The sequence below is a fragment of the Varanus komodoensis genome, unplaced genomic scaffold (assembly GCF_004798865.1).
Source record: "Varanus komodoensis strain SLA01 unplaced genomic scaffold, ASM479886v1 scaffold17, whole genome shotgun sequence".
Classification (NCBI taxonomy): domain Eukaryota; kingdom Metazoa; phylum Chordata; class Lepidosauria; order Squamata; family Varanidae; genus Varanus; species Varanus komodoensis.
In genome coordinates, this window is record NW_025335505.1 from 25,471,584 (window position 1) to 25,490,804 (window position 19,221).

Below are 19,221 nucleotides of genomic sequence, written 5' to 3' on the forward strand. Positions count from 1 at the left end.
TTCTTGTCAGAGGGAAACATTCATATGGACATATTGTTCTTTCAAAGAGAAACTGCCACCCACTTCTTCCTTAATTCAGACACAACAAAGAACACTGATTTGCAATTGGCACTGTTATTTTATTAGTACGAGTATACTGAAACAATAAACTTGTACTGGTATACAGACAATTTCTTTAAAACAATTTTGTTCAAATTTTGAATCAAACATTGTTTTATTATAATAATGAAATAATTTCTACCTAGAAAACCTGCAAGCACCATCAAAGAAAGGGACCATAAAATTCAATAAACAGACGCGAGTGTATCCTACAAATAGACACACCACGATTAGAAAATAGAATATGAATTCTTCCATTTTTTAATATTTGTTTTAAAAAAGCTAGTGCAAGTACAATATTTTACACTGGAATTACAGAGAGTATGCACGCATATGGAAAAAAGTTCTCTTGTCACAATAAAAGCTCTTACCTATGTCTGTATGCACTTAAAAATTTTCTCCTCTATAAGGTGCAAAACATTCCCTCCCTATTTCTCCTTTATACTGGCCATGTCAACCCAATATGACCTCAGCATAAAGCTATGATACCTCTTTTCCTAGGCCAACACTAGGCAGCACATTGAAAGTGTAATTTTTAATCAGTGGTATATGAGAAAATATCTCCGCTATGAACATCTGTCTGTCTGGGAAACTGTCCAAGAACTTGCCAGATGCTCCAAATGTGGACAAAACTATTAACAAAACTAAGGACCTGGAAGTTGCCTATTTTAATGCAAGAGATCAAAAATATTTTGCAATGCTATGTATTATTTTTAAAAGGAGATTACTTTTAGTATTAGCTGATGGGCAGACTAAAATTAAGTTTTATTTCTTAATAGAGTAATAATGATGATAGGCAACAGTTCTGAGGTACAAACAGAAAACATGAGAACTATCAACCAGTAACATAAATGCAGGTATTTATTGTCCAGAGACACAGTGACATTTTGTGACATTTCAAGTACTTAAGGCCTGTTTTCTTGGTTTAAAATTAGACACACAAAAAATTTGCAAGAGAGTCCAAAGTAGATCCAAAAATCAACTTTTATGAGTATGTAAGTTAAAAAAAACACCTAGACTGATGACTTAAAATGCTTATCTTGTATTGCCAACCATTAGCCTTTAGTGCTCAACATATAACAGAATTCTGTTATCTTTTCCTGGGCAATAAATAACTGCATCTATTATGCCCCTCCTTTGGCTTTTGTTTGGTAAAGAGTTATTTGCAGCCTGTCTGAAATTTAACTGTCCCTTCAATTCAGTTGATACTGATCTCATGAGGAGTTGCACATGTGTACATCAAAAAACCTTATAATTAATCAGAGAAATTGCTGAGTAACCAGCTCTTTCATTAATGTAAATTGGTCTATCACTACTATTTCAAAAAATAGTTTTATAACTTAAAAAAATGAAAACATCTGAAGGATGATTCTAACTTGATGTTCAGAGCTGAGTTCAGCCAGCCATTTCCTGCTACAAGTGACTTTACAGCAATTCACTAGCCAGTTTCAGGCCTCAATGAAGCTGACTTGAAATATTTATTTCATTTTTATACTGTCCAATAGCTGAAGTTCTCTGGGCAGTTAACAAAGGTTAATATTCTCATCATACACTTGTCCCAGCACTAGTGATTTAAGCCTGCCACAGATGACACCTTCAGTGGCTGCCTATTGCATGGCTGAGGAAAAGGGAATAAGAGCTTTAATCAAGTGAAAGAAAATGAACAAACAAAAGCAACCTCGGATGAAGACTCTGATTAATTCTCAGTGGAAGACTCAAGTCCTTTCCGATAACAATGAGAGAAACCACAGAGTTCTTGCAATCCCTATTCTAGAAACACTACTCATTGCCCAAATGCACTTTGTTTTATTATTTGAGAGGCCATCTTTCTCCACCTGAAGGGGTGGTTTTAATACATAATTATATCCCTCCATATTAAATGCCAGAATGGTGACTTGGATTATTACTAACAGTCTGCAAGGGAGAAGGATTCAGACAACTATCACCTAGACGCAAGACCCCTCACTTTAAAGTTTTTCTGTAAATGGAATTTGGACCCTTCCTTAAATATTTCATTCCTTAATTCCCTTCATTTTTGGTGTGCCAGTGAAATCATTCTAACTCTGCACAAATGCTTGAATAACTGAAATATGTCTTCAAGACCTCCAGGCATTTATGAGGGGGAGGAGTTGTGGGTGGGAGATTTTGCAGGAGACAATATGCTGTTTCTAACTTCTTCATTGGCTATAAGAATCCCTTTTAACACACACTTCTTGTTCCATATTAAATTCTTTGGGTTTTTTTTGAAGAACAGGAAGTGCAGAAGATGTAGATCATCATCACTAGAAGGAATAAAAACATCCTGATCAAGGTCAAAATCTAAATTAAAACAGGGACAAATAGTATAATTGTGAATCATTCTCCCCTGTCCCAACAATGGGATTCATGTAATGCAAATACAAAACTAAGCATAGTTGTATTTGAAAACCTGTTAATTAGCCATTCTTTCCAGCCAGGACCAATACAATCGGATCATCTAGACGTGAGAGTTTTCTATATACAAAAAACATGTAACTTTCACCCTTTCTTGGCTTTTGTACTTTTATTTATTTTTACAAACAACACACAATTTCAACATATCCATCGCTTTTCAAACACTGAATGAATCATTCCAACATTCATGTTTCTTTTGTGCAATTTTTTAAAAAACATTACCTGTACTCCTCTCAATGTGAGTGCTTCAAAAAAGTTTGTTTAAGCTTCTCATCAAATTAGGTTCACATAAAAAAATATTCCCACGAGTTATAGTGCTACAAGTAAAGATCCTATCAGTAAGGTAACACGTCTGAAGCGAGGTCGTCTATGTAAAAGAAATTGAACTCTGGAGTAGAAGTGTGCAACTTGTTTGGAATTTCCCTATCAACAGAAAAACACAATACTGCTCTTGGAAACTACAAGGGAAATCAACAGACTATTTCTGTGCTCTCAAAAACAACATTTACCATTTGGGACACTATTCATTCCTCTTAATTATTTTAAGGAACTGTCAGGGTTATAAACATAAAAGCAAAGCACTAACCATATTCTGCTTAAAACAAACATAGAACAATTTCCCTTTGTTTTCACACTATCACAGTCTGCCCCAAGGCTGGACAACACTGTAATCTGTAATGATTTTTGGAGGTGGGGGGAATGCAGGTCACATATTGCTGTTAGCAGTTTAATAGTAGCCGTGACACAAAAGGGCCCACTTTTTCAAAGTAAAGTGGATAACAATGAGGGACTGGATCAGAAAAATTGAGCAGAAGGAAAATAGACACCAGATCACTTGCGTAATCAGAAGTGTTTGCCGGGGCCATAAGAAGGTAGGTAGGTGCTATGTGCTATGGTCATTTGCATGCTTCTGCTTGCACAAGGGCTATAAAACAGCCCTTCCATATATGGAGGACAGCAACTACCTCTGGAAGGGTAGTTTGGGATTTTAACCCATGAACTTACACCAGAAATCCAACAGTATTAATGCAGACAGGCACTACTGTGTAACTCAAGTTTAATTCTAAAGATGCCATTCAGCTATCACTGCATTCTGGGTCAGATTAACAGCTGCTTTGGTTGCCTTATAACTGCTGGACTACTTGTAAATAAGCCTACAGCACCAGCAAATTCCTTTACTCTAAATTCCACTGACAAGCATGCTGTTCAAAGTGCTGCCAATAAAGCTGAAAAAATGTGTGCATGAGAATGTTAAAAGTTGAAGACACTCAAAATATCCACCACCAAACTGTAGTGTATGGCAACACCTGAAGTAGCAGATGCATGAAAACAGCCTCAAGTAAAAATATTTCAATGCTGCAAAGAGAAATGCACACATGTAGGCCATGTATTTCTGCACTGATTCTGAAAGGACTGGAGAATGGGTAGCTCTGACCTCCAAAGCATTCATTTTTTAATTGCAGCTAGACTCGGGTTTTAAAAAGGTACAGCCAACATACCAAAGGGATTTGGGAGAATCATGACTATTCCCTTGTAGTATTGAGCCCTGAAGATGTTAAGCAAGGCTTTGCAACACTGTGGCCTGGATATATATGGCATCTTTAAAAGAAAATGGTTTAGGAATTCACGTCTGAAAATCAGAAGAAACATCAACTAATTGTTTTCAAAATAGCATTCTCATTTCCTACTCGAACAATATTATTGTTGTGTTTTTTCCTCATTGCTTGGCAACATAGCAAAGTAAAACAAGCCATTATGCACAGAGTGCACTTCTCTATAACCAAAAGCTACAGTTCACAATAGATCTGATGCTTTATAGCATTCTATATGGTAAAATGGGATGTTAATCCATGACCATGGAGGAAATCCAAACATCTTGGAATTGAACATCCCTACTCCAGAGCAGTAAAAGTGCTCCTTCTGGTCACATCAGTGTACCACACATACGCCAGCCCCATCCCTGAGTAAGAGGTGTGAAAGGTTTCTAAATGTTCCTTGATTTAGGGAAGCAAGAGTTGCGATGTCACTTCCTGGCTCAAAACCCCTCCCAAACTAATTTAAATGTGACACCAGAAAAAAAAAAAAAAAAAAAAAGGATAAGGCATGCATTTTTTTCCAGAAAAGGGAAAGGGCTAAAGGGAGAAAGTTGCATTGAAAGGTATGAAAAAGAATCGTTTGGGTGTAACTTACAGGATACGAGGTAAGTGACATCTCACTCTTGAGACTCCCACGATGTGGCCCAGAGAAACTGAAATGATGCCTAAGTTAAACACTATACGGAACAGTCATATTATATATAGATATATATAGATATAGATATATTTCTTTAGAAATTCCTATAAAGAGGTTCTGGTATTTTTTCTTTCTTTGCCCTGACAAATTCTTTTATTGGTGATTGTATGAGTTTCACTGTAAATTAAAACAGGTCTGGTATAAAAACAAAGGAAAAAAACTGGTGTCAGTTAATATTGCCATGTGGACATTGTATAGAAGCTTCTTACAATGACACTATTCTTAAAATGTTCTCTACACCCATCAATGGCTATTTAATGAACGAGAAGGAAGTGGGAAGGGACTGATTCTGTGAACTATAGTTTACAGGAACAGTTCCAGGAACATGAATGGGGTTAAAATGTGTCCTGTGAAATTAGGTGCCTTTTCAAAAGAAACTAAGGCACTTAGGAGCACAAGGCTCAAATCCTAATCCAATTGAGGATGAGGACAAAAGACCCAATATAATCCTCACTGTGGACATCAACAGGGCCAAAACTCACCTCGATCACTGAAAAATGGGAAATGTTAGCAATAAAGAGATAACAGAACTTAATCACAACTTCCCAGTTCACTAACACAATGGAAAAGCACATCTTGGCATGCTCCAAGGGCAAAGTGGTATTTACCCAACACAAAGTAGCCATGATTGAAAGCAAGTACTCTGTTTTGAATGTATTTTGCAACCCTGGCATATATGGGAGTGAGCAACTGTACTGATTCCAGTATGTGCCTCACTTAAACTTTCATTTTGTAACTTTCAATTGCCCCTCTCCAATTAGGTTAACACCAGGTTGTTTAGCCCTGATACAGTCCAGAGTGCCTGGGTTCAGATGGATCATAGGTTGTAAAATGAAAGTAGGCATGAGGGGCATACTGGAGGAAATGTGCTCTCACTCATGCTTGCCAAACTGTGGGTTCGGTTAATTAACTCACAATTTTCTGTTATGTGCGAACCAGTATAGAGTGGCCCTGGCTCCTATGTTTCTTTGCACAGGGATGAGTTTTACCCACATTTCAATGGAAGGTGAAGATTAGTAATAGTTACAGGTATCCAATAGAATATGGTGCTGGTAATTCTGAAAAGACTGCATACATCCATCTTAAGAAGGCCCAGTTATTGCAAATTACTCATATTCACAGAATCTGTCTCTCCCCAGATCATCCTATCTTTCTTTAAATTCCTTTGAGGCAGGGCTATTATCTAATAATATTATTTATCTGCTGCTTCTTTAAATGTGGGGGACCAGGTGGGTTCCAATAAGAACTCTACAGAGCCCTTACTTGGCAGCCATAGAGTTTTTGTTCCTACTATGGACCGAAGGAGGTACACAGCCTTAGATTTCACACACACACATACACACAAACAGATGGATGGGGAAAAGGTCTACCTCATATGTGGGTGAGTCTAAATTGGCACATAAAATATTGCACATGCTAAAAAGCAAAAGCACAACAAAGCAGAACAATGTTTGGAAGGAGAAAACAATTGCAGGATTCTAAGTCTGCAATGTAAGCAGAGAACAAATACATTCCTATTGCTCCAACCTTTTATTATTATTATTATCATGATCATCATCAGTATTATTATCATTTTACTGTTAGTGTTAGTTCCATAGATGTGGTCAGTTTTATATTCCCTGCTTCCTTATATAGGTGTGATGCTCTCTGAGTATACATGAGTATAGTGGTACTGATGGGAATGAAATAGGGAATTCTGTCCCATGTCTTTCTATCCCTCTCGGCATCAGAGGTTGAAATGAAAACAAAAACAATCAAACGAGAAAAGCTAAAATAAAAACTCCAATAAACAATAAATTGAAAGTGCCCTGAGCAGAGTTTATGGAAGATTAAGCAAGTTCTCTGAGCAGAAATGTTGAAAAAAATTACAGCACTAAATAAGCAGTGTGATTGTGAGGAGAAACCTGCTCAGCTATTTGGTATATTACTGAGAGGTTTTGACAATTCAAGATAGATTTCAAGCTATTTTAAAAATTTAAATGTATTTTGGTGCACCCCAATATGGTACAAAAATGATTAATTCTGGTGTGAGCTAATGTTCAAGTAACAAACAAAGACATAAGAACTAAAGGATGGGGTGGGAGTAATTTTTAAAATATATTGTTTTTAAGCAAGTTGGGGAGGGAAATGAACATTTGGAGGAATCTATTAATTTTAGATTCTTTTCTGGTATTTTAAATTTCCATTCTTGATTTGAAGGGGCCTCAAATTCACAGAGCCCCAATGCAACTAAACAGGACCACATCTGAGGTCAAAATCTTGACCAGGAGAGATAAACTCCTGTTAGACAATCCTAAATATTGGTTGGATCCAGATTAAGGTTACAGCTTATCCTTCACTTGAACAGCAGAGAAACATTAACTGCATATCTCGCCTTAATTCATTCCCCCAACAAGGCCGCTTAGTGGCCAGTGGCTTCCCCAAGGCAGATGGAATGATCATGAAAAGGAAATCAGGGTAAGCAACCCCTATTCACACAGACAGCACATCCTGCCTTCTGCTACCTTACTTGCCCTGGGTTTGAATTTCATCAAAATGTAATTGCAAGTGCGGGAAGAATAAAATTAATGCCTTCCCAACAGATAAGCTAGAGCAAACATTGATTTCAAAAAGTTCTTGTACCATTTTCATATATGACACTTATAAAAAGGAAAAGAAATGTATTTGGGCTTCTCAGAATATTGGTACCACATGGATTTGTTAATGTGGATAGATTACACTCATATGGATTTTAGATTCACAATAAAGACCCATCTAAGGAGAATCCAAATTAAGCCTAGTGTGTGAACAGATCCAGAATTTTTCTCATTAGGCTTCTGAAATGAATGCACTATTTTAATTAACTGGGCTTTACACTAGGCTGTACATTGATTCATGTGAATTTTTCACAGGCTGGTATTGTGATATCACTCATACATGAGGCGTCACCAGGGCTTTAATGTGGCTATTTGTCAGAAATTTGTTTCATGATGGAAGCCACATAATAAGCAGGAGAAAGGATCTCTGGATCCACTTTTTTTCTTTCTTTCAGATTTTTGGGAACAGTAACACCACCAATAACAAAGAGCTTAACTGGGTAAACTTTCTACCCATTGTCCTGTGTTGTACCAAAGGTTGACATCTACATTGTACTTACTAATGGAAAAGAATGAAGAGTAACAAAGTAACATTCACAACAATATAATAACAATGGATTGGAATCTTTTTAAAAAATAACTTGCTTCTGTCTCAAAATGACTCTTATGCAACACTCAGTGAATTTGAAGAGAAATTCTCAGAGTCTGTCCTGGTTCAGGGTGACAGATATGACAGAAAGGAAAAAAAAAGAGTTTGAAACGAAACCTAACCCTACAAAATGGCCTAAAGATTAGGCAGGTTAGTATGTAATTGCTACATTTGTTTAAGCTTTTTCAGACCCTCTCCCTTCCCCAAAAATTATTAGGTAAAAACTGTAGGAATACCACACAAATGATAAACTCAAGATGTGCAAATTGCAAGATTCTTTAAAGTCCATCTTTTTCAAAAACACTGGACAATAATGATTTTCCTTCTCTTTCTTTTATACTCTCTCTTATTCTTTTATTATCTGTCAGCTCACATATGCCTTTAACTCTTTCACAAGCATTAAAGTTTTAAAAGTGCCTCCTATTAAGTAGTCCTTGTGGACAATGACTGTCACATACCAGTTCATAATTCACATTCATCCCTTTGAAACCACGTGAAAAACTTTCAACATCTTGCTTGTGAAAAACCTCTACATATTTTGCATGTAGTTAACAGTGTTGAAGAGATCAATTTTCTTTTTCTTTTTCTCTCTCTGATCACAGAGATTAAAGTGAGATACAGTACTTGCTGAGTGTTAAGCCCAGATGCTCAGCAACTGAAGTGTGAACAGCATTTTAAGTGCTTAAAGACATTCTATGTTCATCTTTGACATCCACTTCCTTGTGTCACACTGAAATTTGAAAAAAAAAAAGTGGCACTAGTTGTCCATCATCAGAAACTAAATCAGTACTAGAGTTAGGCAGAAATTTGCAACCTAACTCAAACAACTTTTATCTTCACTATCCCAAAGGGGCAGTGCATATTTACCTTGTGGAAGCAAATGTCAATGGCTGGCAACACTCAGTGGATCTTGCTAAAGCTGTACAGGAGAAATGAAGAGCACTAGCTGGGTCCCCCACAATTTGAAACTCACTAGGCCTACAGCAACAATATCCTACTTCAAAGAAATTCCCAGTGTTAGTAAAACAAGAATCAGTACACCATTGCTACACAACCGTATTAACAAGTGGAGATGAAATCTCTGTGTGGCAGTCTCTGAGAATAAAAAAATAACAACAACAACAATAGTAATAATAATAATAATAATTTTAAAAAATAGTGCAGTCAGACCCCCATTGTGGGGCCAAGGATTGGGCTGCGAGGAGTGGGAAAATGGGGCAAACTTTGGAAATTTGTTAAAGGTGGTTTATTGTGCAAAGCCTCAGAGACTGCTTATTTCTTTGTTATTGCCTCTGGACTGGGTGCCCAGTAGCTGCTTGTTGAGGGAACCACCAAACCACACTGCTATGGAACTTCCAGTCCTAGCCTCTCATTGAATCAGGCAATAGTGTTCATATCTGTTACAGATCCTTTCCCATCTCCTCACCAAAGACAGCCAATGGTTATTCTGCTTCATGTGTTGGAAAACAGCAGCCATGACAACATTTGCTTCCACGAAGGGCCTGGAGGAAGCAGATACTGCCCTTTCTGTAGCTCTTGATAAAAATAATCACCGATAAACACTTTGGTGAGGGTGGAGGGGGGAAGTATGCACCAGTCTCCTGCATAATACCAGCTGCAGCTCTAACAACAAGGTTATAACATAAACCTAAAATAAGATGATAACATGTAAATACTGGGTTATTTTAGCCTACAGTACAGTAATCTGGATAAAAATGACAAGGGATAGCCTAATTTTCCTTTCCCTAAACAGACTTCACTTGCCTACATTAGATCGCCCTTCAATGCAAATCTTAACCTCCTGAGGAATAAAAGAAGGCTTGGGAAGAGTCAACGGTGGCTCCTCTTCTGACTTCTCTAGTTTCCGTGTTTCAGGGGCTGACCACCTCCTCTTCCTGGTTGCTGTGGGCTTGCTGGGTTCTGATCTGGAGAGCAGAGATGCTGCAGGCAATCCTGTTTTGTCTGGAAACTTCAGTTCACCATTCTCGGAGGACATCTTCGTGCTTCCCTGATCAATCCCATTTTCTTTCTCTGCATACCTATGTCTATTACCAGTTAGACTGTCATTCTTAGAGTGCTTCAGCAAGATACTAGCTGAGTCCATGGACTGGCCCTTTTTAATGGAGCCATTCTTCAGATTCTTGAGTGTAAGTGATATGCAGACATCCCCAACTGAAAGTTTGGAACACGGCAAATCAAAAAGCTGGCTTGTTCTCTCAGGGCAGCAGGATGACCAACCTTGTCCAAATACAAAAAAAGGATATTCTACCAAGACCTCAACACTGACCTGCAAGGGGAAAAGAAAATGGAGGGAGGGAGAGAAACATGAACATGAATTTGAAAATGTGCATTCATGTTGTCATTCACAGGTGAACTCTCAAAACTTGCTGAATCCACATCCACCAAAAGTTACTTAATTAGCAGAGGTGTAGACCCACAACACTAGAAAGTAAGCAAAATATTATTTAAATATTCAACCAGACGAGGAGTACAGGCTTACTTTTTTCAGCTGACAAATTATAGAGCTCTGTACTTTTTTGGTAGCAGAAAGTAAGAAATGGTTAAAACCAAGAGCAAAACTGTCTACCTTCTTGATGACTTTGGGGCTTTTTTGGGAGAATATCATATAATGCTTTATCACTCTTATTCTTTCTTCAGAAAAACATTTGTATTATGTGCCCTGTGGATGTTAGACTGGGGCCCTAGGAGCTCCAGTTCTGGTGCCTGCTTGGCCATGAAGCTCACTGGGTGACTTTGGGTCAGTCACACACTTTCAGCTTATCTCACAGGTTTGTTGTTGAAGATAAAATGGAGCTATGTAAGTCAACTAAATAAATAAAAAAATAAATTAAAAAATTGCAGGATATAAATGCAGTATATTTCATCAACATACCCCATCCATCTAGGTTAAAAAAGTCTATCCTTTGGTTAAGCAGATTTACAAAAACCATGGAATATTCCTGCAGAAGGTATCTAATACATATTTCTCCAAACTTACAGATTGCATTCATTAAAATCTGGGTACAAGCAATTTCATAAGCCTCTTTTCTACAGTGATTAACCTCTAGACAGTTTTCATATTACTTAATACAAGTTCAGGGTGAGAGAGGATTGGGAAGAAAACCTAATTCTTTGAGTTCTCCTGAGAATAACAGCAATTCCTCTTGTCTTAAAGCAATTGTGTGGTAACAAACTGCATAGATGGCTTTGGGATATACATATAACCTCACTAAATTCTGTTCATTCAAGGGTGAGCCTTTTGTTGTATGTGATCTTTATTTCAGCAAACAGTAATCTAGTACAATCCCTTCCTCTTGCAGAAGGCATGTCCTGGATCCAACCCGGTCTGTGCAGTTATCATTTTTAGCAAATTGGGATAATGAATACTTAAAAAAACATTATCCACTACTGTTATATGAGGAACTGCAGCAGTATGGGTATTGCTGAAGCCATTTACATGGAGATGAAGCATTGCTTTACATGAGGCATTTCACCCATCATTTTACCAAGGTTGAGTCTTCTCTTTCCTTTGCATAAAATACAACATGTCCTTTCATATATCCTTTCTTTCTGGTAGTTTTCCTCATTGCACTTTTATATGTTCCATTATGTATCACATGGTGGCACTGTGGTATCGAGTGGAATACACCAGGCTTCCACAGTAAATAGTGGTGCTATCTAGGCTTTTTTAAAAGCATTATCCTCACTCTTTTTTTAAAAAAGCTACCAAAATGGCTATAAACACAAGAGGCCCTGAGAGGATGAAGTTGCTGTGCAATTGGAGCCCATAAACTTCCATGAGTGAGGGCTCATAAATACAAAACAAATGCAAAAACCTAAGCAGAAAAGCCCCGCATCAGGCAAGATGCTCTCATTAACAGGGATTCTTTTACTAACATTACATTTGAGTATCTTGCCTATGTAAAAGCAAATTAAAGAAATGAAGAGGCTATTATCTTAGAACCACAAAACTCTGTGGCCAGTCAACCCCAACTTTCTGATGCTCTCTGCTCTGTTTCCCAGTCCACCCTCAGGCATATGCACATGGCATTCCAGGGGCTCATTCCTTGGAGGACACTTATTCAAAGCTTGAGGATGTTCATGAAACAGTTCAGCCCCAGGCACCATTTCAGGGGCCTGGGAACAGCCAGGAGATAGTGCTGGAGAACAGGAGTCAGGTGCCTCTGAGAAAAGCAGCGGATTGCCACTTCTAAGGGAGGAACATGAGAGAAGTCAGGAATAATGATCAACCTGGCCCTGGGAAAAGCACTGACTGTTGCCTGGGTTTGGGGGGAGGATGCTGAAATGGAAAGCATTTCAAATGAAGAGGTTGCTCCTCCCAACTCATGGCTTGTTGGCAAAGCCATCACATGGTACAGTGGGAGGCAGAGGCAAAGAAGGACATGTAAGTCAAGTCTTGTTCACTGAACAGTAGATAGGGTTCAACATTTTATGTGGTGTATGCTGAGCAGCTTGTACAACAATAAGCAGAATTAAAAGAGGAAACGCTGGAGTGGCCGTTGCTGTCAGAGGGAGACAAACAGCTCACGCCAACAGGGTGGTATATAACATTATCTAACCTAGCCCAATGGACAGATAATTCAGCTGTAGATGTGATGATATGGGGTCAGTTTGATATTGAGAATCTCAACCATGGTGACATGTGTATTTTGTTCGCATCACCCTAGCACCTTTTGTTATAGAAAAGACTCCATGGGCAACGGACTCATTAGAGCTGGGACTCTGCTGGTAATATGCTAGCTACCTGTCTGTTCTGTAACTGAATGTTACCTGTTCTATAGTGTAGGGGTGGGCAGAACGCAGATCTGACATTTTAAACTTCAGCTACCAGAAGCTCCTGCCAACACTGCCAATGGCCTGGTATTCTGGGAGTTGAAATTCAAGAAACCCGGAGGTCTGTTTTCTGCTTACTTGTTTTGCTGAAACTGGATCACTAGAAAGAGTCCCCATGTAAGAGACAATTAGAATGCCATAAAAATGCAAACATTTTTCTAACCTTCAAGTTACTACCCTAAGAGTGCAACTCTGAGAGACAGTGTGGTATAGTGCTGAGAATTGTTGGACTGGGGATCTGGGTTCTAGTTGTCACTCAGCCATCAAGCTCATGGGGTGAGACTTTGGGCCACTCATAGATTCTAAACCTGATCAACTCACAGGGTTATTGTAATGAGGATAAAATGGAGCTATGTAAGCTGCCTTAGATTCCTCACAAGAAGAAAAAAAGTGAAAAAAAATATATGCAGTGTAATATTAATACCAATACTACAAATTCTATTCAAGCAACCTATGAGGGTGACCCAAACTGGCCAAGAAATACAGCTCAACCCTGAATGTCCTTGCCTCAAGATAAACTAGCAGGTTAAAGAATTATGGTTATCCCCCATGGAGTCCTTTATTCTAAGCACTTCTATCTGATTATCCCTCAAAAATGTTTTGTTTGGCTCAAACTAGGCAACCTAAAAATTGATGAAGAAGCCAGGAATCTCTGGAACACAACTATTCATTGAGGAAGCCAAACTATTAATCCTTTTGGTGAACTTCACTATGAGTATACTCAAAGATCCTGCTTATTTTTATTTTTAGATACTGTTTCTAATTATTCTTTGAGAAAGTCTAATGATCCCATACCTCTGCTATTAATTCGATTAATGAGGGATGGCTTTGGTTTGTAAATGAAGCTTCAAAGCTGAACTCATTAAATGCAATGAGTCAACATGCAAAGCTTCTCCTGGAATATATATGGTATTAAAAAAGTCTGGAGTGTGGTAAATGCTGATGTCCATCCATCTATCCAAATTATATGTATGATGGGGCAACCATACATGAATATTGCTTCTAAGAAGCCTCCATTAATTTCAATAGAGCTCCCATAAAAACATCACTGAAATGAACAGAGGTTGCACATAAGCATATTTGGTGTATTGCAGAGTCAGGAATGCACATATTGAGGCCTTAAAATGAGTCCTTTCATCTACCAAGAAATATGTGATCTGTTTGTAAACTGGACTGAAGCAGGAGCAATGTTTCCAGTTTCTATCCCAGCCATGTTTAGAAAATCGGCTTTACAAAATTAAACCCTTTCCCCAGAAGAGATCAAAAGACCTCAAACAGAGAGAGAAACAGAGAGAAACAGAGTGAGTCAGAAGGGACCTCCCGGGCCATCTAGTCTGACCTCCGGCACCAGCCGGCTCCACTCACGACATGCCCACCATGTGCACTTCCAGCCTATCCTTGAATACCCACACCAATGGGGCCTCAATGACCTCTCGTGGAAGCCCATTCCACACCCTCAGGGTCCTAACTGTCAGGAAATACTTCCTGGCATCCAAATTGAACCTTGGTTCCCTAAGCTTTGCTCTGCTGGAGCGCGTCCTGCCTTCCTCTCAGGTCTCTACCCATCTCCATGTGACATCCCCTCACATACCTGTATGTTGCCAACATATCCCCTCTGAGTCTCCTCTTCTCCAGGCTGAAGAGACCCAGTTCCCTCAGTCTCACCTCATACCCCATCCCCTGCAAACCGGCCACCAACCTTGTGGCCCTGTGCTGCACTGACTCCAACCTGGCTATATCATTTCTGTAATGAGGGGCCCAAAACTGAGCACAATACTCTAGTTGCGGGCGCACCAGAGCCGTGCAGAGTGGTAGTAATACCTCTCTTGATCTAGAAGCCACACTTCTGGCTAGGCAACCAAGGGTGGCGTTCTCCCTCTTGACCACCACATCACACAGCTGACTCATGTTTAGCCTGCAGTCAACCAGTACCCTGAGGTCCCTTTCACAAGTGCTGCTCTCCAGCCACTTGTCACCTAACCTGTACTTATGACACCTATTCCTATGCTCCAAGTGCAAGACCTTGCACTTATCCACATTGAACGCCATCCTGTTGTCTCCTGCCCACTTCCAGTCTGTCCAGATCCTTTTGGATCTGGAGTACCTGCACCTCAGTTGTGGCCACTGCTCCAGTTTTAGCGTCATCTGTGAATTTGATCAGCAGACTGTTCACCCCTTCTTCCATGTCACTGATGAAAAGGTTAAACAGGATCAGCCCCAGGACAGATCCTGGGGGGCCCCGCTTGTCACTGGCCGCCATCCAGATGATTCCCCACTAATGGGTATCCTCTGCTTTCAGTCAGTCAACCATGCCCTAATCCACCGGATAGTGCTTTGGTGCATCCTAAAACTTCTCAGTTTCTCCACCAGGGTATCATGGGGCACTTTGTCAAAGGCCTTGCTGAAATCCAGGTAAACCACATCCACTGCATCCCCTCCATCTAGCCATCTCGAAACCTTGTGGAATTCTATGACAAGGTTTCGAGATGGCTAGTATGACCATTGTAGGAAAAACAGTGGAAAGACTCATAATAGAGAGAGATCTAGTGATGCTAGATCTCTCTCTATTATGAGTCTTTCCACTGTTTTTCCTACAATGGACATAAGGCTAACAGGTCTATAATTCCCCATGGCCCTTCTACTACCCTTTTTGAAAATTGGGACCACTGATGCCACCCTCCAGTCCTCTGGAACATCACCCATTCTCCACGAGGCCTCAAAAATGGAGGCCAGCGGGCGTGAGAGAACCCCTGCCAACTCTCTACTCTTGGGTGTAACCCGTCAGGGCCTGGCGCCTTTGTAATGTCCAATGCCCTGAGGAGCCTCTTGACTTCAAGGGGGGTGACTCTAATCTGTGCCCCTAAGTCCCCAGCCTCATCTAATCCCCTATGCGGATATCCCCCATCCTGCTTTGGGGAGAACACAGAGGCAAAATAGTCATTTAGCATCTGTGCCTGTTCCCTCATATCAGTCACTGGACCTCAAGCAAAATCTCAGCCGGTTCTATTTGCTGCAACTCTAGTATCAGTGGGATGTCCTTCATCAAAGTGCAAGCACAGAAAGTAACTTTGAACTGAGACAGGCTATTAACACATCCGCCAACAGCCCTCCAGGTTTTCAGACAGGAATCTTGTCCAGATCGGGAGATACCCAGAACAGAACCTTCCACATTCCTTTCCCTTCTGGTATATGAGAGCTATGCAACATTGACAATTCTGCCTAGCCAGGATTACACTTCATGCAGCTAAGTGGATACTAGCATACAAATCTAATGCCACAAAATAACTATTAGGGTTCTAAGGTGGCGCAGCAGACTCACACAGCCACCCCTCCAGGAAGCTTGAGCTCTTCTGTTGCTTTATGAATCTTGTCTATTTATAATGTCAAACTGAACTGGTGCTAAAAAAAGATTCATAAGATAAGCAGGAGATTTCTCCATGCCTGTGTAGGAATGTAAAAAAAATATGACACCAACTAATGATGTATGTAGTTGAACATGCAGGCCCCCATAATAAAGCTTACAACAAAAATCTTAATGGCAAATATAAAGGTTGGTATCCAATTAAATAATATTATTATATAATCATTAGCATAAATGCCACCTTCATATTAAAACTCTGTAATAAATGAATATTGCAAAATGATTATCACTTCTTTTTGTGTACTAAAGCACCATATGTTAGCTTGGTGCTATAGAAATATAAAATCACAGAAAAAAAAATCTGTCATCTCATTCCATGTCTTCTTTAGATTCTGTCTGGATTTCCTTTTTATCAGAGATCTAATCTGATGGATCTCCCATAAGAACACCCTAATATTTTTTAGTAATTGTCTGAAAAAAACAAGTACTCTTATGATTTTTGTTTTTGGATATTCACGGAGTGAACCTGGTACTGAAATGATACCAAGGTTAGTCTTAGTTGCATCTTCATGGAGAGAGGATTCCACAAATTGGGTGCCAGAACAAAGGCAGCTTTTCCAGCTGTTACAAAATGAGTAAAATGTACCTTGAGGTAAGTTTCCCCTGAAGATCTCAAGAAAGGGGAAGTCTGGTATAGGGTGCAGTACAGATAACCACTAGCACCTTGAATTGAACCTAGAAGCAAATCTGCAACCATTATAGTTCCCATAAGTTTGGTGTACTATGATCTCACTGGCCATACTTCTAGCAGCTGCGTTTGGACAAGTTGAACCTACCAGATTGTCTTCAAGGATATCCTACATACCACACATTACAATAGTCTAATCAGGAAGTCACTACTGTGTGAAAGGCAGTAGCCATCCCTACCTGGGAACTGTTGCAGCAAGTGAAACCAACTGAAGTTAGTAAAAGCATTTACTGAGACCACCTGGGCCTTTAGTAACAAAGCTGGACCCGAGCTAGTGGTTCTAAAAACCTTTAAACCACTAAAACGCACAGGATTGTGGTTACCCAATATTAATATTAAAGGGACAGTTTGGGACAATAAAAGAGAAAGCCCTTCCATGTGTGCCCAGCAAATGAGGCTCTGTGATTGACAGTATCCCCAGAAGGGCTTTTCCTAAATATCTTAGTGACTGGAGAGGTGATCTCACAGCCAGTCCTCAAGCATTCAGAGCCCAAAACACAACTGGAAACTAGTGCATACCTTCTGATCGTGGGATAATATGATCTGGGTAATGTTCACCAGTTAGCAGCCTAGCTAAAACATCAGAACTAACTTGGTAATGTGCTCCTCGGGGGAGTTCTGTGTACTGTACCTTGCAAGAGCATATAAGTAATATGACCAAGGCATGGAGAAATGTTTCCAAATCACACCACCTCAGTTGCAGGACTAAATGTATTTGCGCAAATGCATTCCCTTGCCACCCCTACCAACTGGAAATCCAGCAACAGCAGAATTAAGGAGCATCCTCAAACTACAAATCTGATATTGCAGGTGTAATGCAACCCCTTCCAGAACAGGTTGAATCCCAATTTCCAAATCTGACTTCCTCCAGAGCAACAATCCCCATCTTTTCTGGATCTAAGCACAGCTTCCTCCATCCCATTATTGTATCCTGGCACCAATCAATTGTATTACTGCTTCCCTGGTGTCAGGTGACAAAGAGCAATGGAACTGGGTGTCATCCATATATTGGTGGTTCTTCACTCTAAAGTTTCAGATAACCTTGCTCAGCATGTAAATATCAAATGACAGCAACAAGACTGAGCAGCAGAAGGGAGTGTGTGCACACCTGCAACATGTTAGGACCTGATCTTATAGCACTAAATCATGGTTTCCTGCTACATGTGGACCAAGCCACTTTGTTCTGCTTTGGGCACTTCAGGTAATGTATAATCTCACTGATATATTTGTGCCATTACTTTCCAGTAACTCAGAGCACATGAAACTAGATTCCTGACAATTTATTCTGTGCAATCTTGGCATGTGTTCAATTTCTTCTTTTCTATTTTGCCTTTGGTTTAATCTTTGCATGATAAATTCCTCAGGCCAGGGATCTCTTAGGTCTGTACAGAGCCAAGTATTATAGAAATTTAAAAACTGCCAATGATGCTCTTTTCCCCACTCCTGACCCTGAAAAAAGGAGATTTTTCTTCTAACATTCAAGCTCCTGGGTAATTTTCTTCCAAGCCCATGGAGTAGAGCTGGATATACATAGGTTAAGCAAAGCAAACTTGCATTTGAAAAACGGAGACAGGAAAAGATCCTCTTTCACCTGGCTTGAGGAGCTGGCCTCAGTGTTTAATTAGCATCGCAGAAATTGATCTGATGTCCTATTTGAAGTGCCTGGAAAGCCTTGTGCTATTCTGAGCAGAACTGTAGTTTCCTCAATCAAGATGCCACCTAAAAACACGAGTAAACATCTATACAGGTCAATTTTAAATGTTTAAAGGTGCCTTCCTTAATGTAGTGCCATTCTGATACTTTGGACTATTTATTTATTTATTAAAACATTTCTATAGCTCCTATCAGCCAGCCAGTACAGCCAATGATCAGTGATGTAGATGCCACAGTCTAATATATCTGGAGGGCAGCATGCTGGGCAAGTCTGGTGTAAGTCAATCCAAATAGATTACCTCAGCACTCTAGACAGCAGTCTGGCAGGCCTGGGCAAGTAGGAAGACTGAGGCAACAGATTCACTGATGCATTCATGGCTGTGTGGCATTTGAACCTAGGACTTCCTGGTTTACAGTTTCAGCCACAATGCTCCATAGACATTGCCTATGTTTAAAAGGTAAAAATTGTCTGTATATCTGGGGGACTCAATACACATTTCAAACACAGAGACAAAAAAATCCCTATTACCGGAGAAGATTTTTAAAAAGCAGCAGC

General features: G+C 39.7%; 1 protein-coding gene across 15 annotated transcripts in view; it reads right to left on the bottom strand.

The window, feature by feature from the left end:
* Positions 1–98: 98 nt before the first annotated feature.
* ATXN1 (ataxin 1) overlaps positions 99–19,221 on the bottom strand; it is a 472,419-nt gene continuing 453,296 nt past the window's right edge. For all 15 annotated transcript variants that reach the window (XM_044426652.1, XM_044426654.1, XM_044426653.1 and 12 more), the window contains one exon: positions 99–10,336. In XM_044426652.1, the coding sequence (XP_044282587.1) occupies positions 9,806–10,336 (531 nt within the window). In that variant the 3' untranslated portion in view covers positions 99–9,805. The remainder of the gene's footprint in view (positions 10,337–19,221) is intronic.